The following is a 14,471-nucleotide window of genomic DNA, read 5'->3' as shown; positions in this document are numbered from 1 at the left end:
TCTAGACAGGTCTTACCAATTCTAACTGATAATTTTTCCATTCTCTCCATTCTATTCTCTTTATTAAGTAAACTGCCATATTTTTAAACCTTCATTGTCAAATTTTATCTAGTTTACACAAGGCCTTCTAAACTTTGAACTCCAAAGGTTACCTCTCTTATTAAGTCTTTTATTATGAATAATTTCCAACATAGACTAAAGCAGAGGCAAAATACAATTAATTCCATCCAATTTAAAATATTTACTTTAAATAATACCAGTAAGAGTCTGTGAGTTTATCTACTTTTCACTTACTGTATTCCCCTACACTATTTTCTGATAGTTGTAATGGCTCTTACAATTCAAAAACTTAAATGGTGATTTTTCATCATGTGATTTTTAAATCTCTCTTATTTAACAGCTAATAGAGAGGCTGATGTACTGTTTGAAGTATTATTTGATGAAGAATTTCCTGGAGGCTTAACAATAAGGTTTGTATTTCCTGGTGATAATTACACTTTGTAAATATATCTCCGTGGCCAGTGACTTTACATTACTTTTTTATTTGTCCGCAATTTGAATTCTTATTATATGCAAGACATCACACATACTATTAGGGATGTATCAGTGAGTAAGACAAATATGCTTTCTAGTCTCATCGAGCTTTCATTTCAGTGGGGAATATAATTGTGTAACTGATAATATTATTTAAAATGTGAGAAGTGCTGAGGAGGAGTTCAGGTTTCTAAAAGAGTATGACTTATCTTGAGAATTCTAGAAAGGTTTCCTTGACAAGTGATATTTAAGATGGGACTTGAAAGACTGAGTAATAGTTAACTAGAGAAAGAAGGAAGAAGAATGACAAATGGTCAGGAAGAGGAAATAGTGTGCAACAAAGGATTTATTCATTCATTCAAAAAAAAAAGAATGATAATGTGTCTAAACTTCAACAACTATGGAAGATTAGAGTAACAGATAAAAGCAAGGACTGTGGGTCACCTGGGTGACTCAGCTGTTGAGTGTCTGCCTTTGGCTCAGGGCGTGATCCTGGAGTCCCAGAATTGAATTCTGCATCAGGCTCCCTGCAGGGAGCCTGCTTCTCCCTTTGCCTGTGTCTCTGCCTCTCTCTGGGTGTCTCTCATGAATAAATGAATAAAATCTTTAAAATAAAAAGCAAGGACCATACTGTGCAGGTGCTTATAAGCCAACTTTGAAGACATATTAGGGATTTTGGTTATCTTAATCTTTGTCCTTAAAGCAATGTGAAATCATCAAAATCAGACATGTAACATGATCAGATTTATATTTTAGTGGCATTATGGGTACATGGCCATACTCGCGTGGTTTGAGGAAACAGGAAATTGAGCTGACCCTTGAGGAGTTTGACCATGAAGGAGGTTAGCAGGTTTAAAGCAAGAGGATTGGATTTTTTTGTTTTTAACTTAGAGAGATTTATTTATTTTGGAGCAGCACTGATAGAAAAGTTAAAGTTACAGGAAAAAGGATTATGCTAGAGTGAATGATGTCTGGAATGAGTTCTGTCACGTAACCTTTGTGCTACTTTGAATAGGTAGCTAAAAGGCTTCTGAGGGGTCTATTCTGAAACTTTTCAGAAACGTATCATCTTATAAATGGAGATTTTTCTATGATTTCAAGTTCCTCTACTGAATTTAAAAGTAATGTTTACTAATTCAGACTATGGACTGACTATCTACCAAAAAATAATCTGACTCTTCTTCTCCCTAACACATTTAGTATTATTTCCCTCTGAAATAACTGTTTACTTTTAGGTGCTCACCTGGTAGAGGTTATCGACTGCCAACATGTGCCTTGGTGAATCTTACTCATGGGAGTCGCTCTGAAACTGGAAATCAGAAGTTGACAGCCATTGTGAAACCACAACCAGCTGTGAATCACTATGGCTCAAATTCATCAATTTCATCTGGTCATTTGGGAGGCCTGAACCATTCCCCTCAATCACTTTTTGTTCCTACTCAAGTAAGGCTCCTAGTCTTTAAATTCTTTCTGCCCCCTTAAAATCTCAGGCACTTTGTAAGTAAAACCTAATTTAACTTAGTTTTTTAAAATATTTTTGATTCAAGTCAACTTCAGATTTGTTTTAAGTTAATAAGGCTAGCAAAGGATGTTGTTGGGGCACCTAGGTGACTCAGTCGGTTAAGTGCCTACCTTCGGCTCAGGTCATGATCCCGGGGTTCTGGGATTGAGCTCCATGTCAGGATCCCTGCTCAAACAAGGAGTCTGCTTCTCCCTCTCTGCCTATCCCCTGGATCATGCTGTCTCTCAAATAAATAAATAGAATCTTAAAAAAAAAAAAAAAAAAATGATAGCATCCTACATCTCTTTTCATATATTTACTTTTCAAACTAACATTTACATTTTTTTCTTGTATAACTCAAATGTATTCTATCTGTACGAAATGGCATGAATTTGAAAGGTTAAAAGGGTGAGAATTACATTTATCAAAAGCCATTCTCAATTCCTATCCATGCAACTCATGGGTGATTTTCTCTATTTTATCTTTCTGGGAACAAAAATTGTGACATTTAACCTTGTTTAACTCCATGTCGCCAAATCTTTTTTTTTTTTTTTTTAAGATTTTACTTATTTATTCATGAGAGACACAGAGAGAGAGAGGCAGAGACATAGGCTGAGGGAGAGGCAGGCTCCATGAAGGGAGCCCGATGTGGGACTTGACCCCAAGACCCTGAGATCACAAAGTGAGCCAAAGGCAGAGAGATGCTCAACCACTGAGCCAACCAGGCACCCTTCCGTGTCGCCAAATCTTAACCACATTTTAATTCAAGTAATACATGTTCATTATAGACTAATTAGAAAACACAGAGATAATAGCAAAGGAGATAGAAGTAAAAATCAAGTTTCATAGGTTACCACTATTAAATTTTGGTGCATATTTTTTCAGTTTTAATCTGCACAAAATAAATTCCTCATAAGTATTGGCTGATTTTTTAATGTTAGATTACTTTTGTGTAATATTTTAAAGGTTTTAAAAATAAAATCATTAGATGGTAGCTTGAATGAGATAATTTGTCTGTAATAGAAGACTAAAAACTCTGTTGGTGGGGATATTGATTTAGTTTAATCTTCCAAAGCATTTGTCCTGCTTTAAATACTTTTCAATAAAACCATTCAAAATCAACTACATATGATGAAGACCATTATCATTCCAATAGAATATTTTTATGATGACTATTCTGAGCTCCAGGAAAAAAAGAACTGAAATTTCCGATAATGAAAGTTAATATCCTACCTAATGCTAAATAACTTAAATGATAATTTTTTTTAATCTTTATTTTTTCACACTTCAGTTTTTTAAGAAATTTTTTTGTGCTTTGCCAGGTACCTACTAAAGATGATGATGAATTTTGCAACATTTGGCAGTCCTTACAGGGATCTGGAAAGGTTCAACACTTTCAACCAACTCTACAAGAGAAGGTTGGTGTACCTTGTTGGATGGGCACTTAATTTAAAAAAACAAAATTTACATTTCTTTTGTGGGTATGCAATGATTAGTTTTTTCCTAAAATCTCATAAAATAGAAATAAGTTTTAATCATGAATTTTCATAATTCTCATCAGCCATATATAAAATTTTTTGGACTCATGAGAGGGAATATAGATAATTTTTCTTTTATAAATCAATTATGGATTTTATTTCAGTTGTTTGCAAAATCATAATAAGTATATCTTAAATTCAACAAAGGCCTTAATGCACTTGTTAACTTATTCATTTCCACTTGAATGTGGAGCTTTATGCTAGCAGTTGATTGTCTTAAATATGAATGAGCAAATTCATATTCCTTGATAGAGATTAAGAAGGGAAAAGAAATTCTAAAGTAGTAGACTCAGATTTTAAAAAAAAAGGAAAAAGTAAGGAATAAATTCCTACAATATTTTTTTGCTAGTTACTGTCTTCTCAGCTTAGGTCAAGAAGGAATGTTCTCTCAAGTTTATAAATCAGTAGCCTGCACCATGAAGGCCTCATTTATTCTAATGTCCTCCAGTGATGGTGGCATTTTCGGATTGAAGAGGAGTAAGTAACAAAGGAAATGATGGTAAAATAAACATAAAAAGTGAGAATGACAAAATACATAGGTCTCCTCTGCCAATGTTCTAAGTTTTGCTTAGATCATCCATAAATCTTTTCTACCCAAATGTAGTCCAAATCCAGATTTTCAAACTCTCTCTTCCTCCCTAATATATTTGATACTGCTAATCATTCATTCTTTAGAAATACTTCGTTATCATTCATTTATTTCATTAATTCAGTCAGCATGTATTTATTGAGTTCTTATGTGCATTGTTCTATGTGATGAGAATCTAGCTATAAACAAAATAAAAATTCTGGCCCTCAAGTCGTATTCTAGGGAGGAGAGGACAATAAACAATAAGTAAATTGTATGACATATTAGATGGTAATACAAAAGCTTGAGAAAATTTTCAGAGAAGGAAGATAAAGAACATTGGCAGGAGAGGGAGGAAAAGTTTTGTAGTTTTAAATAAAATGATCAGGTAACATTTGAGTAAAGATTTGAATGAAATGAGGAGTAGAGTATGTAGAAATCTGAGGGGAGAGTATTCCAGACTAATTCAAAGACCATTTTGGCAAAGCCAATTCCAGGTATACTCAAGGAAGAGAATGAAGACCATTTATGGTTTTGAATCAATAGGCTGAGTTGTAGGAACTGTAATTAGATACCATGCAGGACTTTCTGGGTCATTATAAGGACATCATTTTTTACTCCGTGAGATTAGGAATAACAAAGGACTTGGAGCAACAGATTGACATGATGTGATTTATATTTTAATAGAGTCATTCTATCTGCTATGTTAAGAATAGAATGTAGAGGAGCCAGGATAGAAACAGATTAGTTAGGAGACCACTGGAATCATCCAGATAGAGTTGATATTGACTTAGACCAGAACAGTAAGAACCTAGAGAAGTGATCAAATTCTAGGCATATTTGGAAGAAATTGCTATCTAATTATGAATTGGATATGGGGTTAAAAGAGAAAAAAGTGTATAAAAGAGTGTGATTGTTAAGGTCTTAGTAACTAAAATGATAGAGTGGCTGTTACCTGAAAAGGGAAAGATTGCAAGTCAAGTAGGTTTGTGGAGGAAGATCCGGAGTTCAATTTTGGTCATAGAAAGGTTGAGATATATATTAAACATCTAAGTGGAGATACAGAGTTAGAAATTTCAGTAGAGATGTAGAGTTGGACATTGATTCTGATGGTTATGGAGGATGTCCAAACCAGAGAGAGAAATTTGGGCATGTATGTGTGTATCTATAAAGAGTCAAAAGTTTAGGTAAACCTGACAAACAAGACTGAGAAGGAATGACCAATTTACAGGAAGAAAACCAATAAAGCATGGTGTTCTAGATGCCAAGTGAAGAATGGATGTCAAGGAGAGTAATCAACTGTGTCAAATGCTGGCAGTGGATCGGTTAAAATGAAAACTGAAAATCGACTATAGAGTTTTGCACCTGAGGTCATTGGGAATTTTGACAAGAGCAGTTTCAAATAGAGTGATAAGAGTGAAGGAAGAAAAAAAAAAGTGAAGGAAGAGTTTGCTTAATAAGAGAGAAGGGGAGGGGCGCCTGGGTGTCTCAGCAGTTGAGTGTCTGCCTTTGGCCCAGGGCATGATCCTGGGGTTGGGATCGAGTCCCACATCGGGCTCCTTGCTTGTTTCTCCCTCTGTGTCTCTGCCTCTCTGTGTGTGTATGTCTATCATGAATAAATAAATAAAATCTTTAAAAAAAAAAGAGAGAGAAGGGGAGAAGAAAAAATGGAAGTAGCAAATATAGGCAATTCCTTCAAGGAGTTACACTTTAAAAGGAAACATTACCCTTGACTCCCCTCTTGCCTTTTGCTTTTTATTCATCTTCTTTCTTAACTTATTTTTCCAACTGTTCAGAGGCACTGTTCCCAAAAACCAAACAACCGTTTTTTTCTCTCCCTTTTATTTTATTGTTTGGTGATGCTGTCTCTTACTTCACTGCTAATTACCACTTAATCTCTGTGACCCATACCTCTCAATCAGGATCTAAGCCAGTATCTCTAACTTTCTAGAAGACACGTATAGGTGGACACCACACCATCACCTCAACTGCAAGATGTATCAGAATTGACCTCACCTAAAGCTTCTTCTCTTACCCTTATTTTTAACACTACCATTTCCCCAAGCATATATTCTGAAAAGCATGGAATAAAACCTTTTTCCTTTTTTTTTTTTTTTTTTTTGCAGTGAGATTCTAAGTCTTTATATCTTGCCAGTTCCCACAACTGGACCTTCGATTGTCATCCTAAACCCAGATTAACCTCCTATCTGTGCTTCCTGCTTCTTATCTCTTTGCTTTTTAGTCCTTCTTAGTACTACTTGATGTATCTTTCCTAATGATCTTTCTTGGAGATCCTTTCACCTATGTTGGCCCAGTGGCATAATTGAGCAAAATTAATAAGAGTTCCTGGGTTTGAACTCAGTTTATTGCCTGAGGCACTGTGGTGTGATAAATCTGGTACTGGACTCAGAATCAGGAAATTAGATTTGGTGACTCAAATTGAGCAACTCTAATTTCCTTGGGCCTTAGATGACCTCTTTCCCAGCCGTAAAAGAATGTTTTTCAAATATAGAATATATGGGGCAGTACTAGTGAAATTCAGCCTCAACTGAAACTAGTATCTAGGCCTTCTATAATCTAACTCTACGTAATTCTTTTATAAGGTATGTCCAACTCTTTAGTAAAATGGTCTGTTCTAGTAAGATTGGTATCTTTACTTTACTTTCTTCCCACGAGTAGATAATTCCTGTTTCTGGTTATGTGTTCTTACTATTCCTTCCACTTTCCTCTCTATCAAAATGCCCCCTTGATCTCCAGCAAGGTCTGCTAATTATTTTACCACCTATTTCCTTGAGATAAACTCAGTACTTGATACTATACCTCCTCAAGATTTTCTGCATGCTGCTTCTCTTATTGGGTTCTGTTTCATTATTTATATCAGCTAAACACTGTCATGTTGTATTTCCTATTACATTCCAAGAATTACGAGCCACCACATATATCACTTAAAACTGTGAAGCATTTGTTAATAAGCAACCTAGTATTCATCTGATGAGCAAATTCTAGATAACATGATTTTTAAAAACATATTCAAGCTCTGGAAAAGGCAAAACTATGGAGACAGTAAAATCAGTGGTTTCCCAGAGATTAGGAGGAAAGGATCAATAGGCAGAGCACAAAAGATTTAAAGGCATTGACAATAATTTGTATGATACTGTAATGGCTCATGCATGTAATTATGCATTTGTCTGAACTCATAGAATGTATAACACCAAGAGTGAACCCAACATAAACTATGGACTTTGAGTAATAATGATGTGTCAGTGTTGGTTCATTATTGTAATAAATGTACCATTCTGGTGGAGAATGTTGATATTGGAGAATGTGCAGAAACAGAAGGGATATGAAATATCTCTGTATCTTTCAATTTTGTTGTAAATCTAAAACTGCTCTAAAAAAATCTTTTTTTTTTTTGAAAAATGTAAGCTTTTATTGGCAAAATACAGCAATGTGAGTAGTAAATAGCTTTATGTAGACATCAAATAGAAGAACCCAAAAAACTATACCCAAAACTAGAATATTTTCTAATTAAACTTCTGGCATACTTTTTCTCTGATATGGTACTGTGAAATGGGTTTTAGAGTTGAGCTCAAATGTCAGCTCTCTTGTTATTTAGTTCTACAGCCAAATACTTTATCACCTTGAAGAAAATAGTGATAATATTAAGAGTTTAAATAAATCATTTATAAGAATTTTAACTTTCAGGTTGCAGTTCTACCTCAAGAAATAAGTCAAGTAACTCAACATCATAAATCTGGCTTTACTGACAACAGTGTTAAATGTCAGCAAAGAAAACATGAGCCTCACAGAAAATGTAAGTTTAAAGTTAAAAATATATTTATGATGCTAACTGCTTCCTTTTTTATTAATTATAAGTTTTATTGAGTTATAATTCACATGGCATGAAATTCATTTTTTGTAGTATTTAATTAGTGATTTTTTTTTGTTTTTTTTTTTTTCACAAAGTTGTACAACCTATTCCATTTCCTCGATTTAGAAAATTTTCATCACTCCAAAAAGAAACACCATACCTATTAGCAGTCATTCCTCCAGCCCCTGGCAACTATTAATTTACTTTCTGTGGACATTTTATATAATCATAAAATTCGTGACTTTTTGTGACTGGCTTCCTTCACTTGGCATAATGAACACAAGGTTCATCCATGATGTAGTTATAGTATGTATCAATACTTCATTCCTTTTTTTTTTTTCAGTCCTTTTTATGGCTGAATAATAGTACATTGTATAAATACTACATTTTGTCTATCCATTCATCTATTGATGGATGTTTGGATTGTTTCCACTTTGGGGCTATAATGAATAATGCTGCTATGAATATCCATGTAGAAGTTTTTGTGTGAACATACATCTACAATTCTCTTGAGTATACATCCAATTGAGTAGAATTACTTAGTCATATGTTAACTCTGTTTAACTCTTTGTGGAACTACCAAACTGTTTTCCAACTGCTGTTTCCCACCAGCAATATATGAGAATCCAATTTCTCCACATCTTCCATAATAGTTGCTGCTGCCCATCTTTTTTATTACAGCAGGCCTAGTAGGTGTAAAGTTAAATATCTTTGTGGTTTTCATTTGTGATTCATTAATGACTAAAGACATTGGGCATCTTTTGATGTGCCTGTTGACAGTTTGTGTATCTTTGGAGAAATGCTTATTCAAGTCCTGTGCTCATTTTAAAATTAAATTATTTTTCTTTGCATCCTTGAGTTATGTGAGTCCTTTACATCTTCTATGCACTACATGCATATTGAGATATTTGATTTGCAAATAAGTGCTCTTGCTTTTTGGTTTGTCTTTTTAACTTTATAGTGTCCTTTTTTTTTTTTAACTTTATAGTGTCCTTGAAACAAGTTTTTAATTTTGATCAATTCTAATTTATCTTTTCTACTTCCTCTTTAGTCACTTGTGCTTTGGGTATCATAGTCAAGAAACAATTGCATAATCTAAGGTCACAAAGATTTATACCTGTCTTTTCTTCTAAGAGATTTGTAGTTTTGGGTCTTATATTTAGATCTATTTCTAAGTATTTGTATATGGTATAAAGTAGGGATCCATATTCATTCTTTTGCATATGGATATCCAGTTGTTTCAGCACCCTTTGCTGAAAGTCTGTTCTTTTTGCATTGAATTTTCTTGGCACCCCATTGAATTTTTTTGGTACCCTTGTTCTAAATCAATTGACTATAGATGTATGGGTTTATTTATGACTTCTCAATTCTATTCCATGGATCTATATGCCATCTATATGCAAAGAACACACTATCTTAATTTATTATAGCTTTGTTATAAATTTTGAAATTTGGAACTTTGAGTCCTCCAGCTTTGTTTTTCTTTTTCAACATTGTTTTGTCTGTTCTGATCTCTTGCATTCTATATGAATTATAGGATCACCCTCCCTATATCTGCGAAAATGGCAGCTGGATTTTCTATAGAGATTGCATTGAATCTGTAGATCATTTTGGAGAGTATTGTCATCTTAACAGTATTATCTTCCTATCCATGAATGTCTTTCCATTTATTTAAGTCTTCTTTAATTTCCTTCAATGATGTCTTTTTTTTTTTTTTTAAGATTTTACTTATTTATTCATGAGAGACACAGAGAGATAGAGAGGCAGGGACACAGGCAGAGGGAGAAGCAGGCTCCATGCAGGGAGCCTGATACGGACTCGATCCTGGGACACCAGGATCACACCCTGAGCCAAAGGCAGACGCTCAACTGCTGAGCCACCCAGGCATCCCTCCTTCAGTGATGTCTTGTAGTTTTCAGTATACAAGCCTTACATATTTTTAAAAATGTATTCCTAGTATTATATTGTTTTTAATGCTATTTATTATCAGTGGAACTGTTTTTTCTTTTTTTAAATATTTTATTTATTGAAAGAAAGAGTAGAGGGAAGTGCTGAGGGGAGGAAGAGGGAGAGAATCTCCAGCAGACTCTGCACTGAGTGTAGAGCCCAATGTGGGGCTTAATCCCATGACCCTGAGATCATGACCTGAGTCAAAACCAAAAGTTGGATGCTCAAGCCACCCAGGTGTCCCAAGAATGGCCTTTTAAAATATTTTTCTAAAAAGCTATTTTCAAAAAAATTTGTGATTTTATAACCTTGATTCAGGTTGATAATTGCTAAACTACTTTTTGTACCAGTTCCTAACTTATTTTTGTTTTGGTTTTTTTTTACATTTTAACTATAGATTAATGTCCCTATAAATCTGATAAATACAACTTAAATATTTTATGTTTAACTGAAATATGGTGTGATTTTTCTTCAAATCATTATTTACATGAATATATATAAACTACATTATCTGGAATTCCAGTTAGCTTTCTTGTGTGTGTCTCAACAAAGGCTTCATGTCAGTACATATTAACTTGCTTTTTCTTTTCCTCCTTTTTGCAAAAGATTATTTCTTTCCCTTCCTTTTCTTCCTTACCTCCCTTACCTCCCCCTCCTCTGCCCTTTTTATTCCCCTCTCCTATTCCCTGTCTTCCTATATTTGTTCATGTCTTCCCTTCTCTCTTCATCCCATCCCTCCTCCCTGCTGCTTTTTTCACCTTCTCTTTCCTCCTTCCTTCTTCCTTTTTTCCTTTCTACCTTCCTCCTTTTTTTTTTTTTAAGATTTTATTTATTTATTTGACAGAGAGAGCACAAGCAGGGGGAGTAGGAGGAGAAGCAGATTCCCTGCTGAGCAAGGATCCACATTTGAGGCTCAATCTCAGGACCCAAGGATCATGGACTGAGCTAAAGGCAGACATTTAACCAACTGAGCCACCCAGGCACCCTTCGTCCTTCTTCTAATTTATCCTTTTCATTTTTCCTACCATTTTCTCAATGTCCCCTTAACAAGAATACTAAAATAGCTTCTTAGTTTTTCTCTTACACTCCTTCTATCTTTTCAGTAAGCCACTGCCATATTTTAATCTCCGTAAAGCACAATTCTGATCAGATCACTACTTGCTCAAAACCTTTCTGTGATCAGTTGCTGATTGCCTACCAGATTAGTTCCATTATGTTCCTTGACCTCCAGCAGAACTATTCTATTTAAGAGTTCCATAAATACATTCCTTGTTTTGTGCCTCCATTTCTTTTCTCCTGTTATTTCCTTTGCCTAGAATGCTTAACCTCCTACTCTGCCTTTTGCAAGCTTACATACCTTGAGACTCAGTTACATGTCACCTTTCCTTTCCTTTATGATTGTTATCTGTATCTCTTCTCCCACTCATCTACATTATAATTTTTCAAAATGAAGGCCTTTTTCTTCTTAGAATTCTGTAAGTTTTCAACACAGTCTTGCTATAGCAAATATTTGGTAAATTTAACTGTTTGTAGCAGTATTTTTCACTTACCATAATTCCTATTTTCTTGTTTCTAGTTAAAGAAGAGTGTAAGAGTCCTAAAACTGAGACTCGGTTACAAAAAATATCAAATAAGCAGGTAAGCTTTCTTAAATCAAATTTCTAGTAGCCAACTTTTGTTAGTAGCTCTGTGGCATCTGAATTTTACAGCCCAAATCCATAAGGTGTGTGACAAGAAGGTTACTAAAGTATGTAATTACCTCTGACACTTAGATGAGAGGTTACACAATTAGAGTCAGGATTTGGGACTAGAAATGTTCGTATATATGTGTATGTGTATGTATATATACAAACACATATATATATTTAATAGTTGGGTGGCCTTGAGAAACTCATTATACCGCTCACGGCCTCAACTATCTTCATCTTTAAAATGGAGTAAAGAGGCACCTGGGTGGCTAGGTAGGTTAAGCACCTATCTGTCTTTGTCAGAGGTCGTGATGCTAGGGTCCTGGGATCTAGCCCCACATCAGCCTTCCTGCTCAGCGGGGAGCCTACTTCTCCTTCTCTCTCTGTCTGACGCTCCCCCTGCTTGTGCTCTCTCTTTCTATCAAATGAATAAATAAAATATTTAAAAATAAGTAAAATAAAATGGAGTAAAAATAGGTTACTTGTCTCACTCCATATATGTAGTCTATATACATATGTACCTACATACATACAAACATACCTACATAATGAATGTATGTATAAAATATGTGGAAATATGTGTATGTATTCAGTGAATCAATTTAGAATCAACCTGCCAAAGTTAATGGTTAATTCTATGGAGTAGCTTGATGGGAGGAAGCTGAAATCATTTATGTTTTATTTTATATAGCCTCTGATGATTGGTAAGGAGAATATACACATTTTATAATCAAAGAATATCAAATTTTTACTCTAAAAACATTCAACATGTACACTTATGGTATATGTACTTTATGCATACTATATTTTAATATGAAGTTTTAAAAAATTAGATCTTTTATAAGTTAGTAATGTATCGAATTTGTAAAAGAAATATTAGCAGAATATTTGGCACATAACAGGGTCTCAGTAAATAGAATCTGTTAATATTTAGATACCAGTAAATGGTTGACTTTTAAGGTCCTCTTTTTCAGAAACTCTTATGCCATAATTTCCTTTATTCTGGAGAAGGAATCTATAAACTTTTTCATGGATTCTTTCTCAGAATAATATTTTTTTTAATTTTTATTTATTTATGATAGTCACACAGAGATAGAGGGGGGGGGGCAGAGACATAGGCAGAGGGAGAAGCAGGCTCCATACACTGGCAGCCCAATGTGGGATTCGATCCCAGGTCTCCAGGATCACGCCCTGGGCCAAAGGCAGGCACCAAACCGCTGTGCTACCCAGGGATCCCTCAGAATATTATTTTTAATGCTAAAATAAAATATGTAAGATTTGAAAGAAATTTAATTATATTGAAAGACAATTAGAATCACCCCTATTGCCGACATTCATAATTGAAGGAAAACTTCTAAATTCATTTAGAAGTTAATGAAGATAAAGATCTAAGTTTTTGCTCATCCAAGTTTGCAGGTCTCCTTCTTATGATATAAAAGAAAATGGCACATAAAAACACTTGCACCAATTTATTTAGAACACTATTAAGTGTTACTTGCACAAAAAGCTCATTCTTACTCTTTTATAGACGATTGGAGGGCCTGCCAAATGTAATATTAAGCTATTGAAGAGAAATGAAAGTGCAGAAGTCTCAGAAAACCAAAAGGTTGTGACTGGTTACCCAAATGCTATTGATAAGGTAAAAGACTATTTATTCAATTTCTCTTCCCAAACTTTAGCACCTGGGAAGTTGATTGAGTAAAAAGTAAATGATCATTTTTATACCTAAAATTCTTAGCCTTTTCTATGTCCTTATATTTTCATCTTCATGCACAAAATATTTATCCCTTTAGCCTAACCCTGGAATTGAGAACTTTTTAGCATCCTTGAATATCTCCAGAGAAAATGAAATACAGTCATCTCATCGTGAAGAACCTCCAAGTGAAGAACTTTTGTCACCGCAGTCATTTGCTATGGTTCGTAGTTTGTTAGAGCTTTTGTACTAGAGTAATTTCACTGTTGTGGCCTATATGCATATATACCCCACGCAGCTGTTAAAACAGTTTTCTCTCCCATGTACTGGTGTGTTGCATCATTATTGTCATATTGTGAGGAAAACCATGCCTCCCTAGGGAATTTAGCTATCTGTTTTTTGTTTTCCTCTTTAAACCGTATAGCTCCCTTCCTTTTCAAACATTGCTACCAGACAATTTGGTCAGGTTAAATAGAAGGATTAAGTATTATTTCTGTGGAAGAAAACATGTGTATTTTTTTTCAACTCTAGACTTGATTTTGCTTACACCTTATCTAAATGTAGTTACCATCTTAATTTTTAACAATGGAACTCATTAAAAGAGGGTTTATAGCTCTGTAAGTCTAATGTTAACTTTTCTCCACCTACCCCCACCATCCTCATACAATCATTTTCAAAACAGAAGGGAACTCGGATGCTTAAAGAAATACTAAAAATTGATGGCTCTGATGCTGTGGACCATAAAAATGAAATGAAGCAGTTTGGTAATGAAGTCCCTGTGTCCTCTAATAGAAGAGATGAATATGAACCTTCCTCCCAGCCTAAACAAAATAAGAAATTAAGTACGTAAACCAAGTATTATTATTAATAACCAGTATCATTTCAAGTCTTCAGTTCATTTGGGGGTTTTTGTCACAAGCTTTTGAAAATAAAACTACTTGCATTTTTTAAAGAGTATAATTAAGAGTAACAAATGAGAGTATAATTTTTATACTTGTCATTAAATAATAATATAATTATGTAACAAATAGATCTATATAGTTTCTGTCTTATGATTACTTAAATTGTGCTATTGTAGATTCTTATTCTGTAGTACTCAAATCTAGGAAAGTTTTCACATTCTAGCTTTTA

The 14,471-nt window shown here is 34.3% G+C and overlaps 1 protein-coding gene across 4 annotated transcripts in view; it reads left to right on the top strand.

The window, feature by feature from the left end:
- Positions 1-14,471, top strand: part of XRN1 (5'-3' exoribonuclease 1) — a 110,190-nt gene that overhangs the window by 80,709 nt on the left and 15,010 nt on the right. For 2 of the 4 annotated variants that reach the window (XM_055321147.1, XM_055321146.1), the window contains exons 30-37: positions 401-470; positions 1,770-1,977; positions 3,358-3,453; positions 7,847-7,955; positions 11,536-11,597; positions 13,176-13,286; positions 13,441-13,563; positions 14,023-14,182. In XM_055321147.1, coding sequence (XP_055177122.1) covers positions 401-470; positions 1,770-1,977; positions 3,358-3,453; positions 7,847-7,955; positions 11,536-11,597; positions 13,176-13,286; positions 13,441-13,563; positions 14,023-14,182 — 939 coding nt within the window. The remainder of the gene's footprint in view (positions 1-400; positions 471-1,769; positions 1,978-3,357; positions 3,454-7,846; positions 7,956-11,535; positions 11,598-13,175; positions 13,287-13,440; positions 13,564-14,022; positions 14,183-14,471) is intronic. The other 2 variants (XM_055321150.1, XM_055321148.1) reach the window with 1 other exon arrangement.

The sequence above is a fragment of the Nyctereutes procyonoides genome, unplaced genomic scaffold (assembly GCF_905146905.1).
Source record: "Nyctereutes procyonoides isolate TBG_1078 unplaced genomic scaffold, NYPRO_anot_genome, whole genome shotgun sequence".
NCBI classification, from domain to species: Eukaryota; Metazoa; Chordata; class Mammalia; order Carnivora; family Canidae; genus Nyctereutes; species Nyctereutes procyonoides.
The sequence above is the reverse complement of the archived record's forward strand: the minus strand, read 5'-3'. Positions and strand labels throughout refer to the sequence as shown.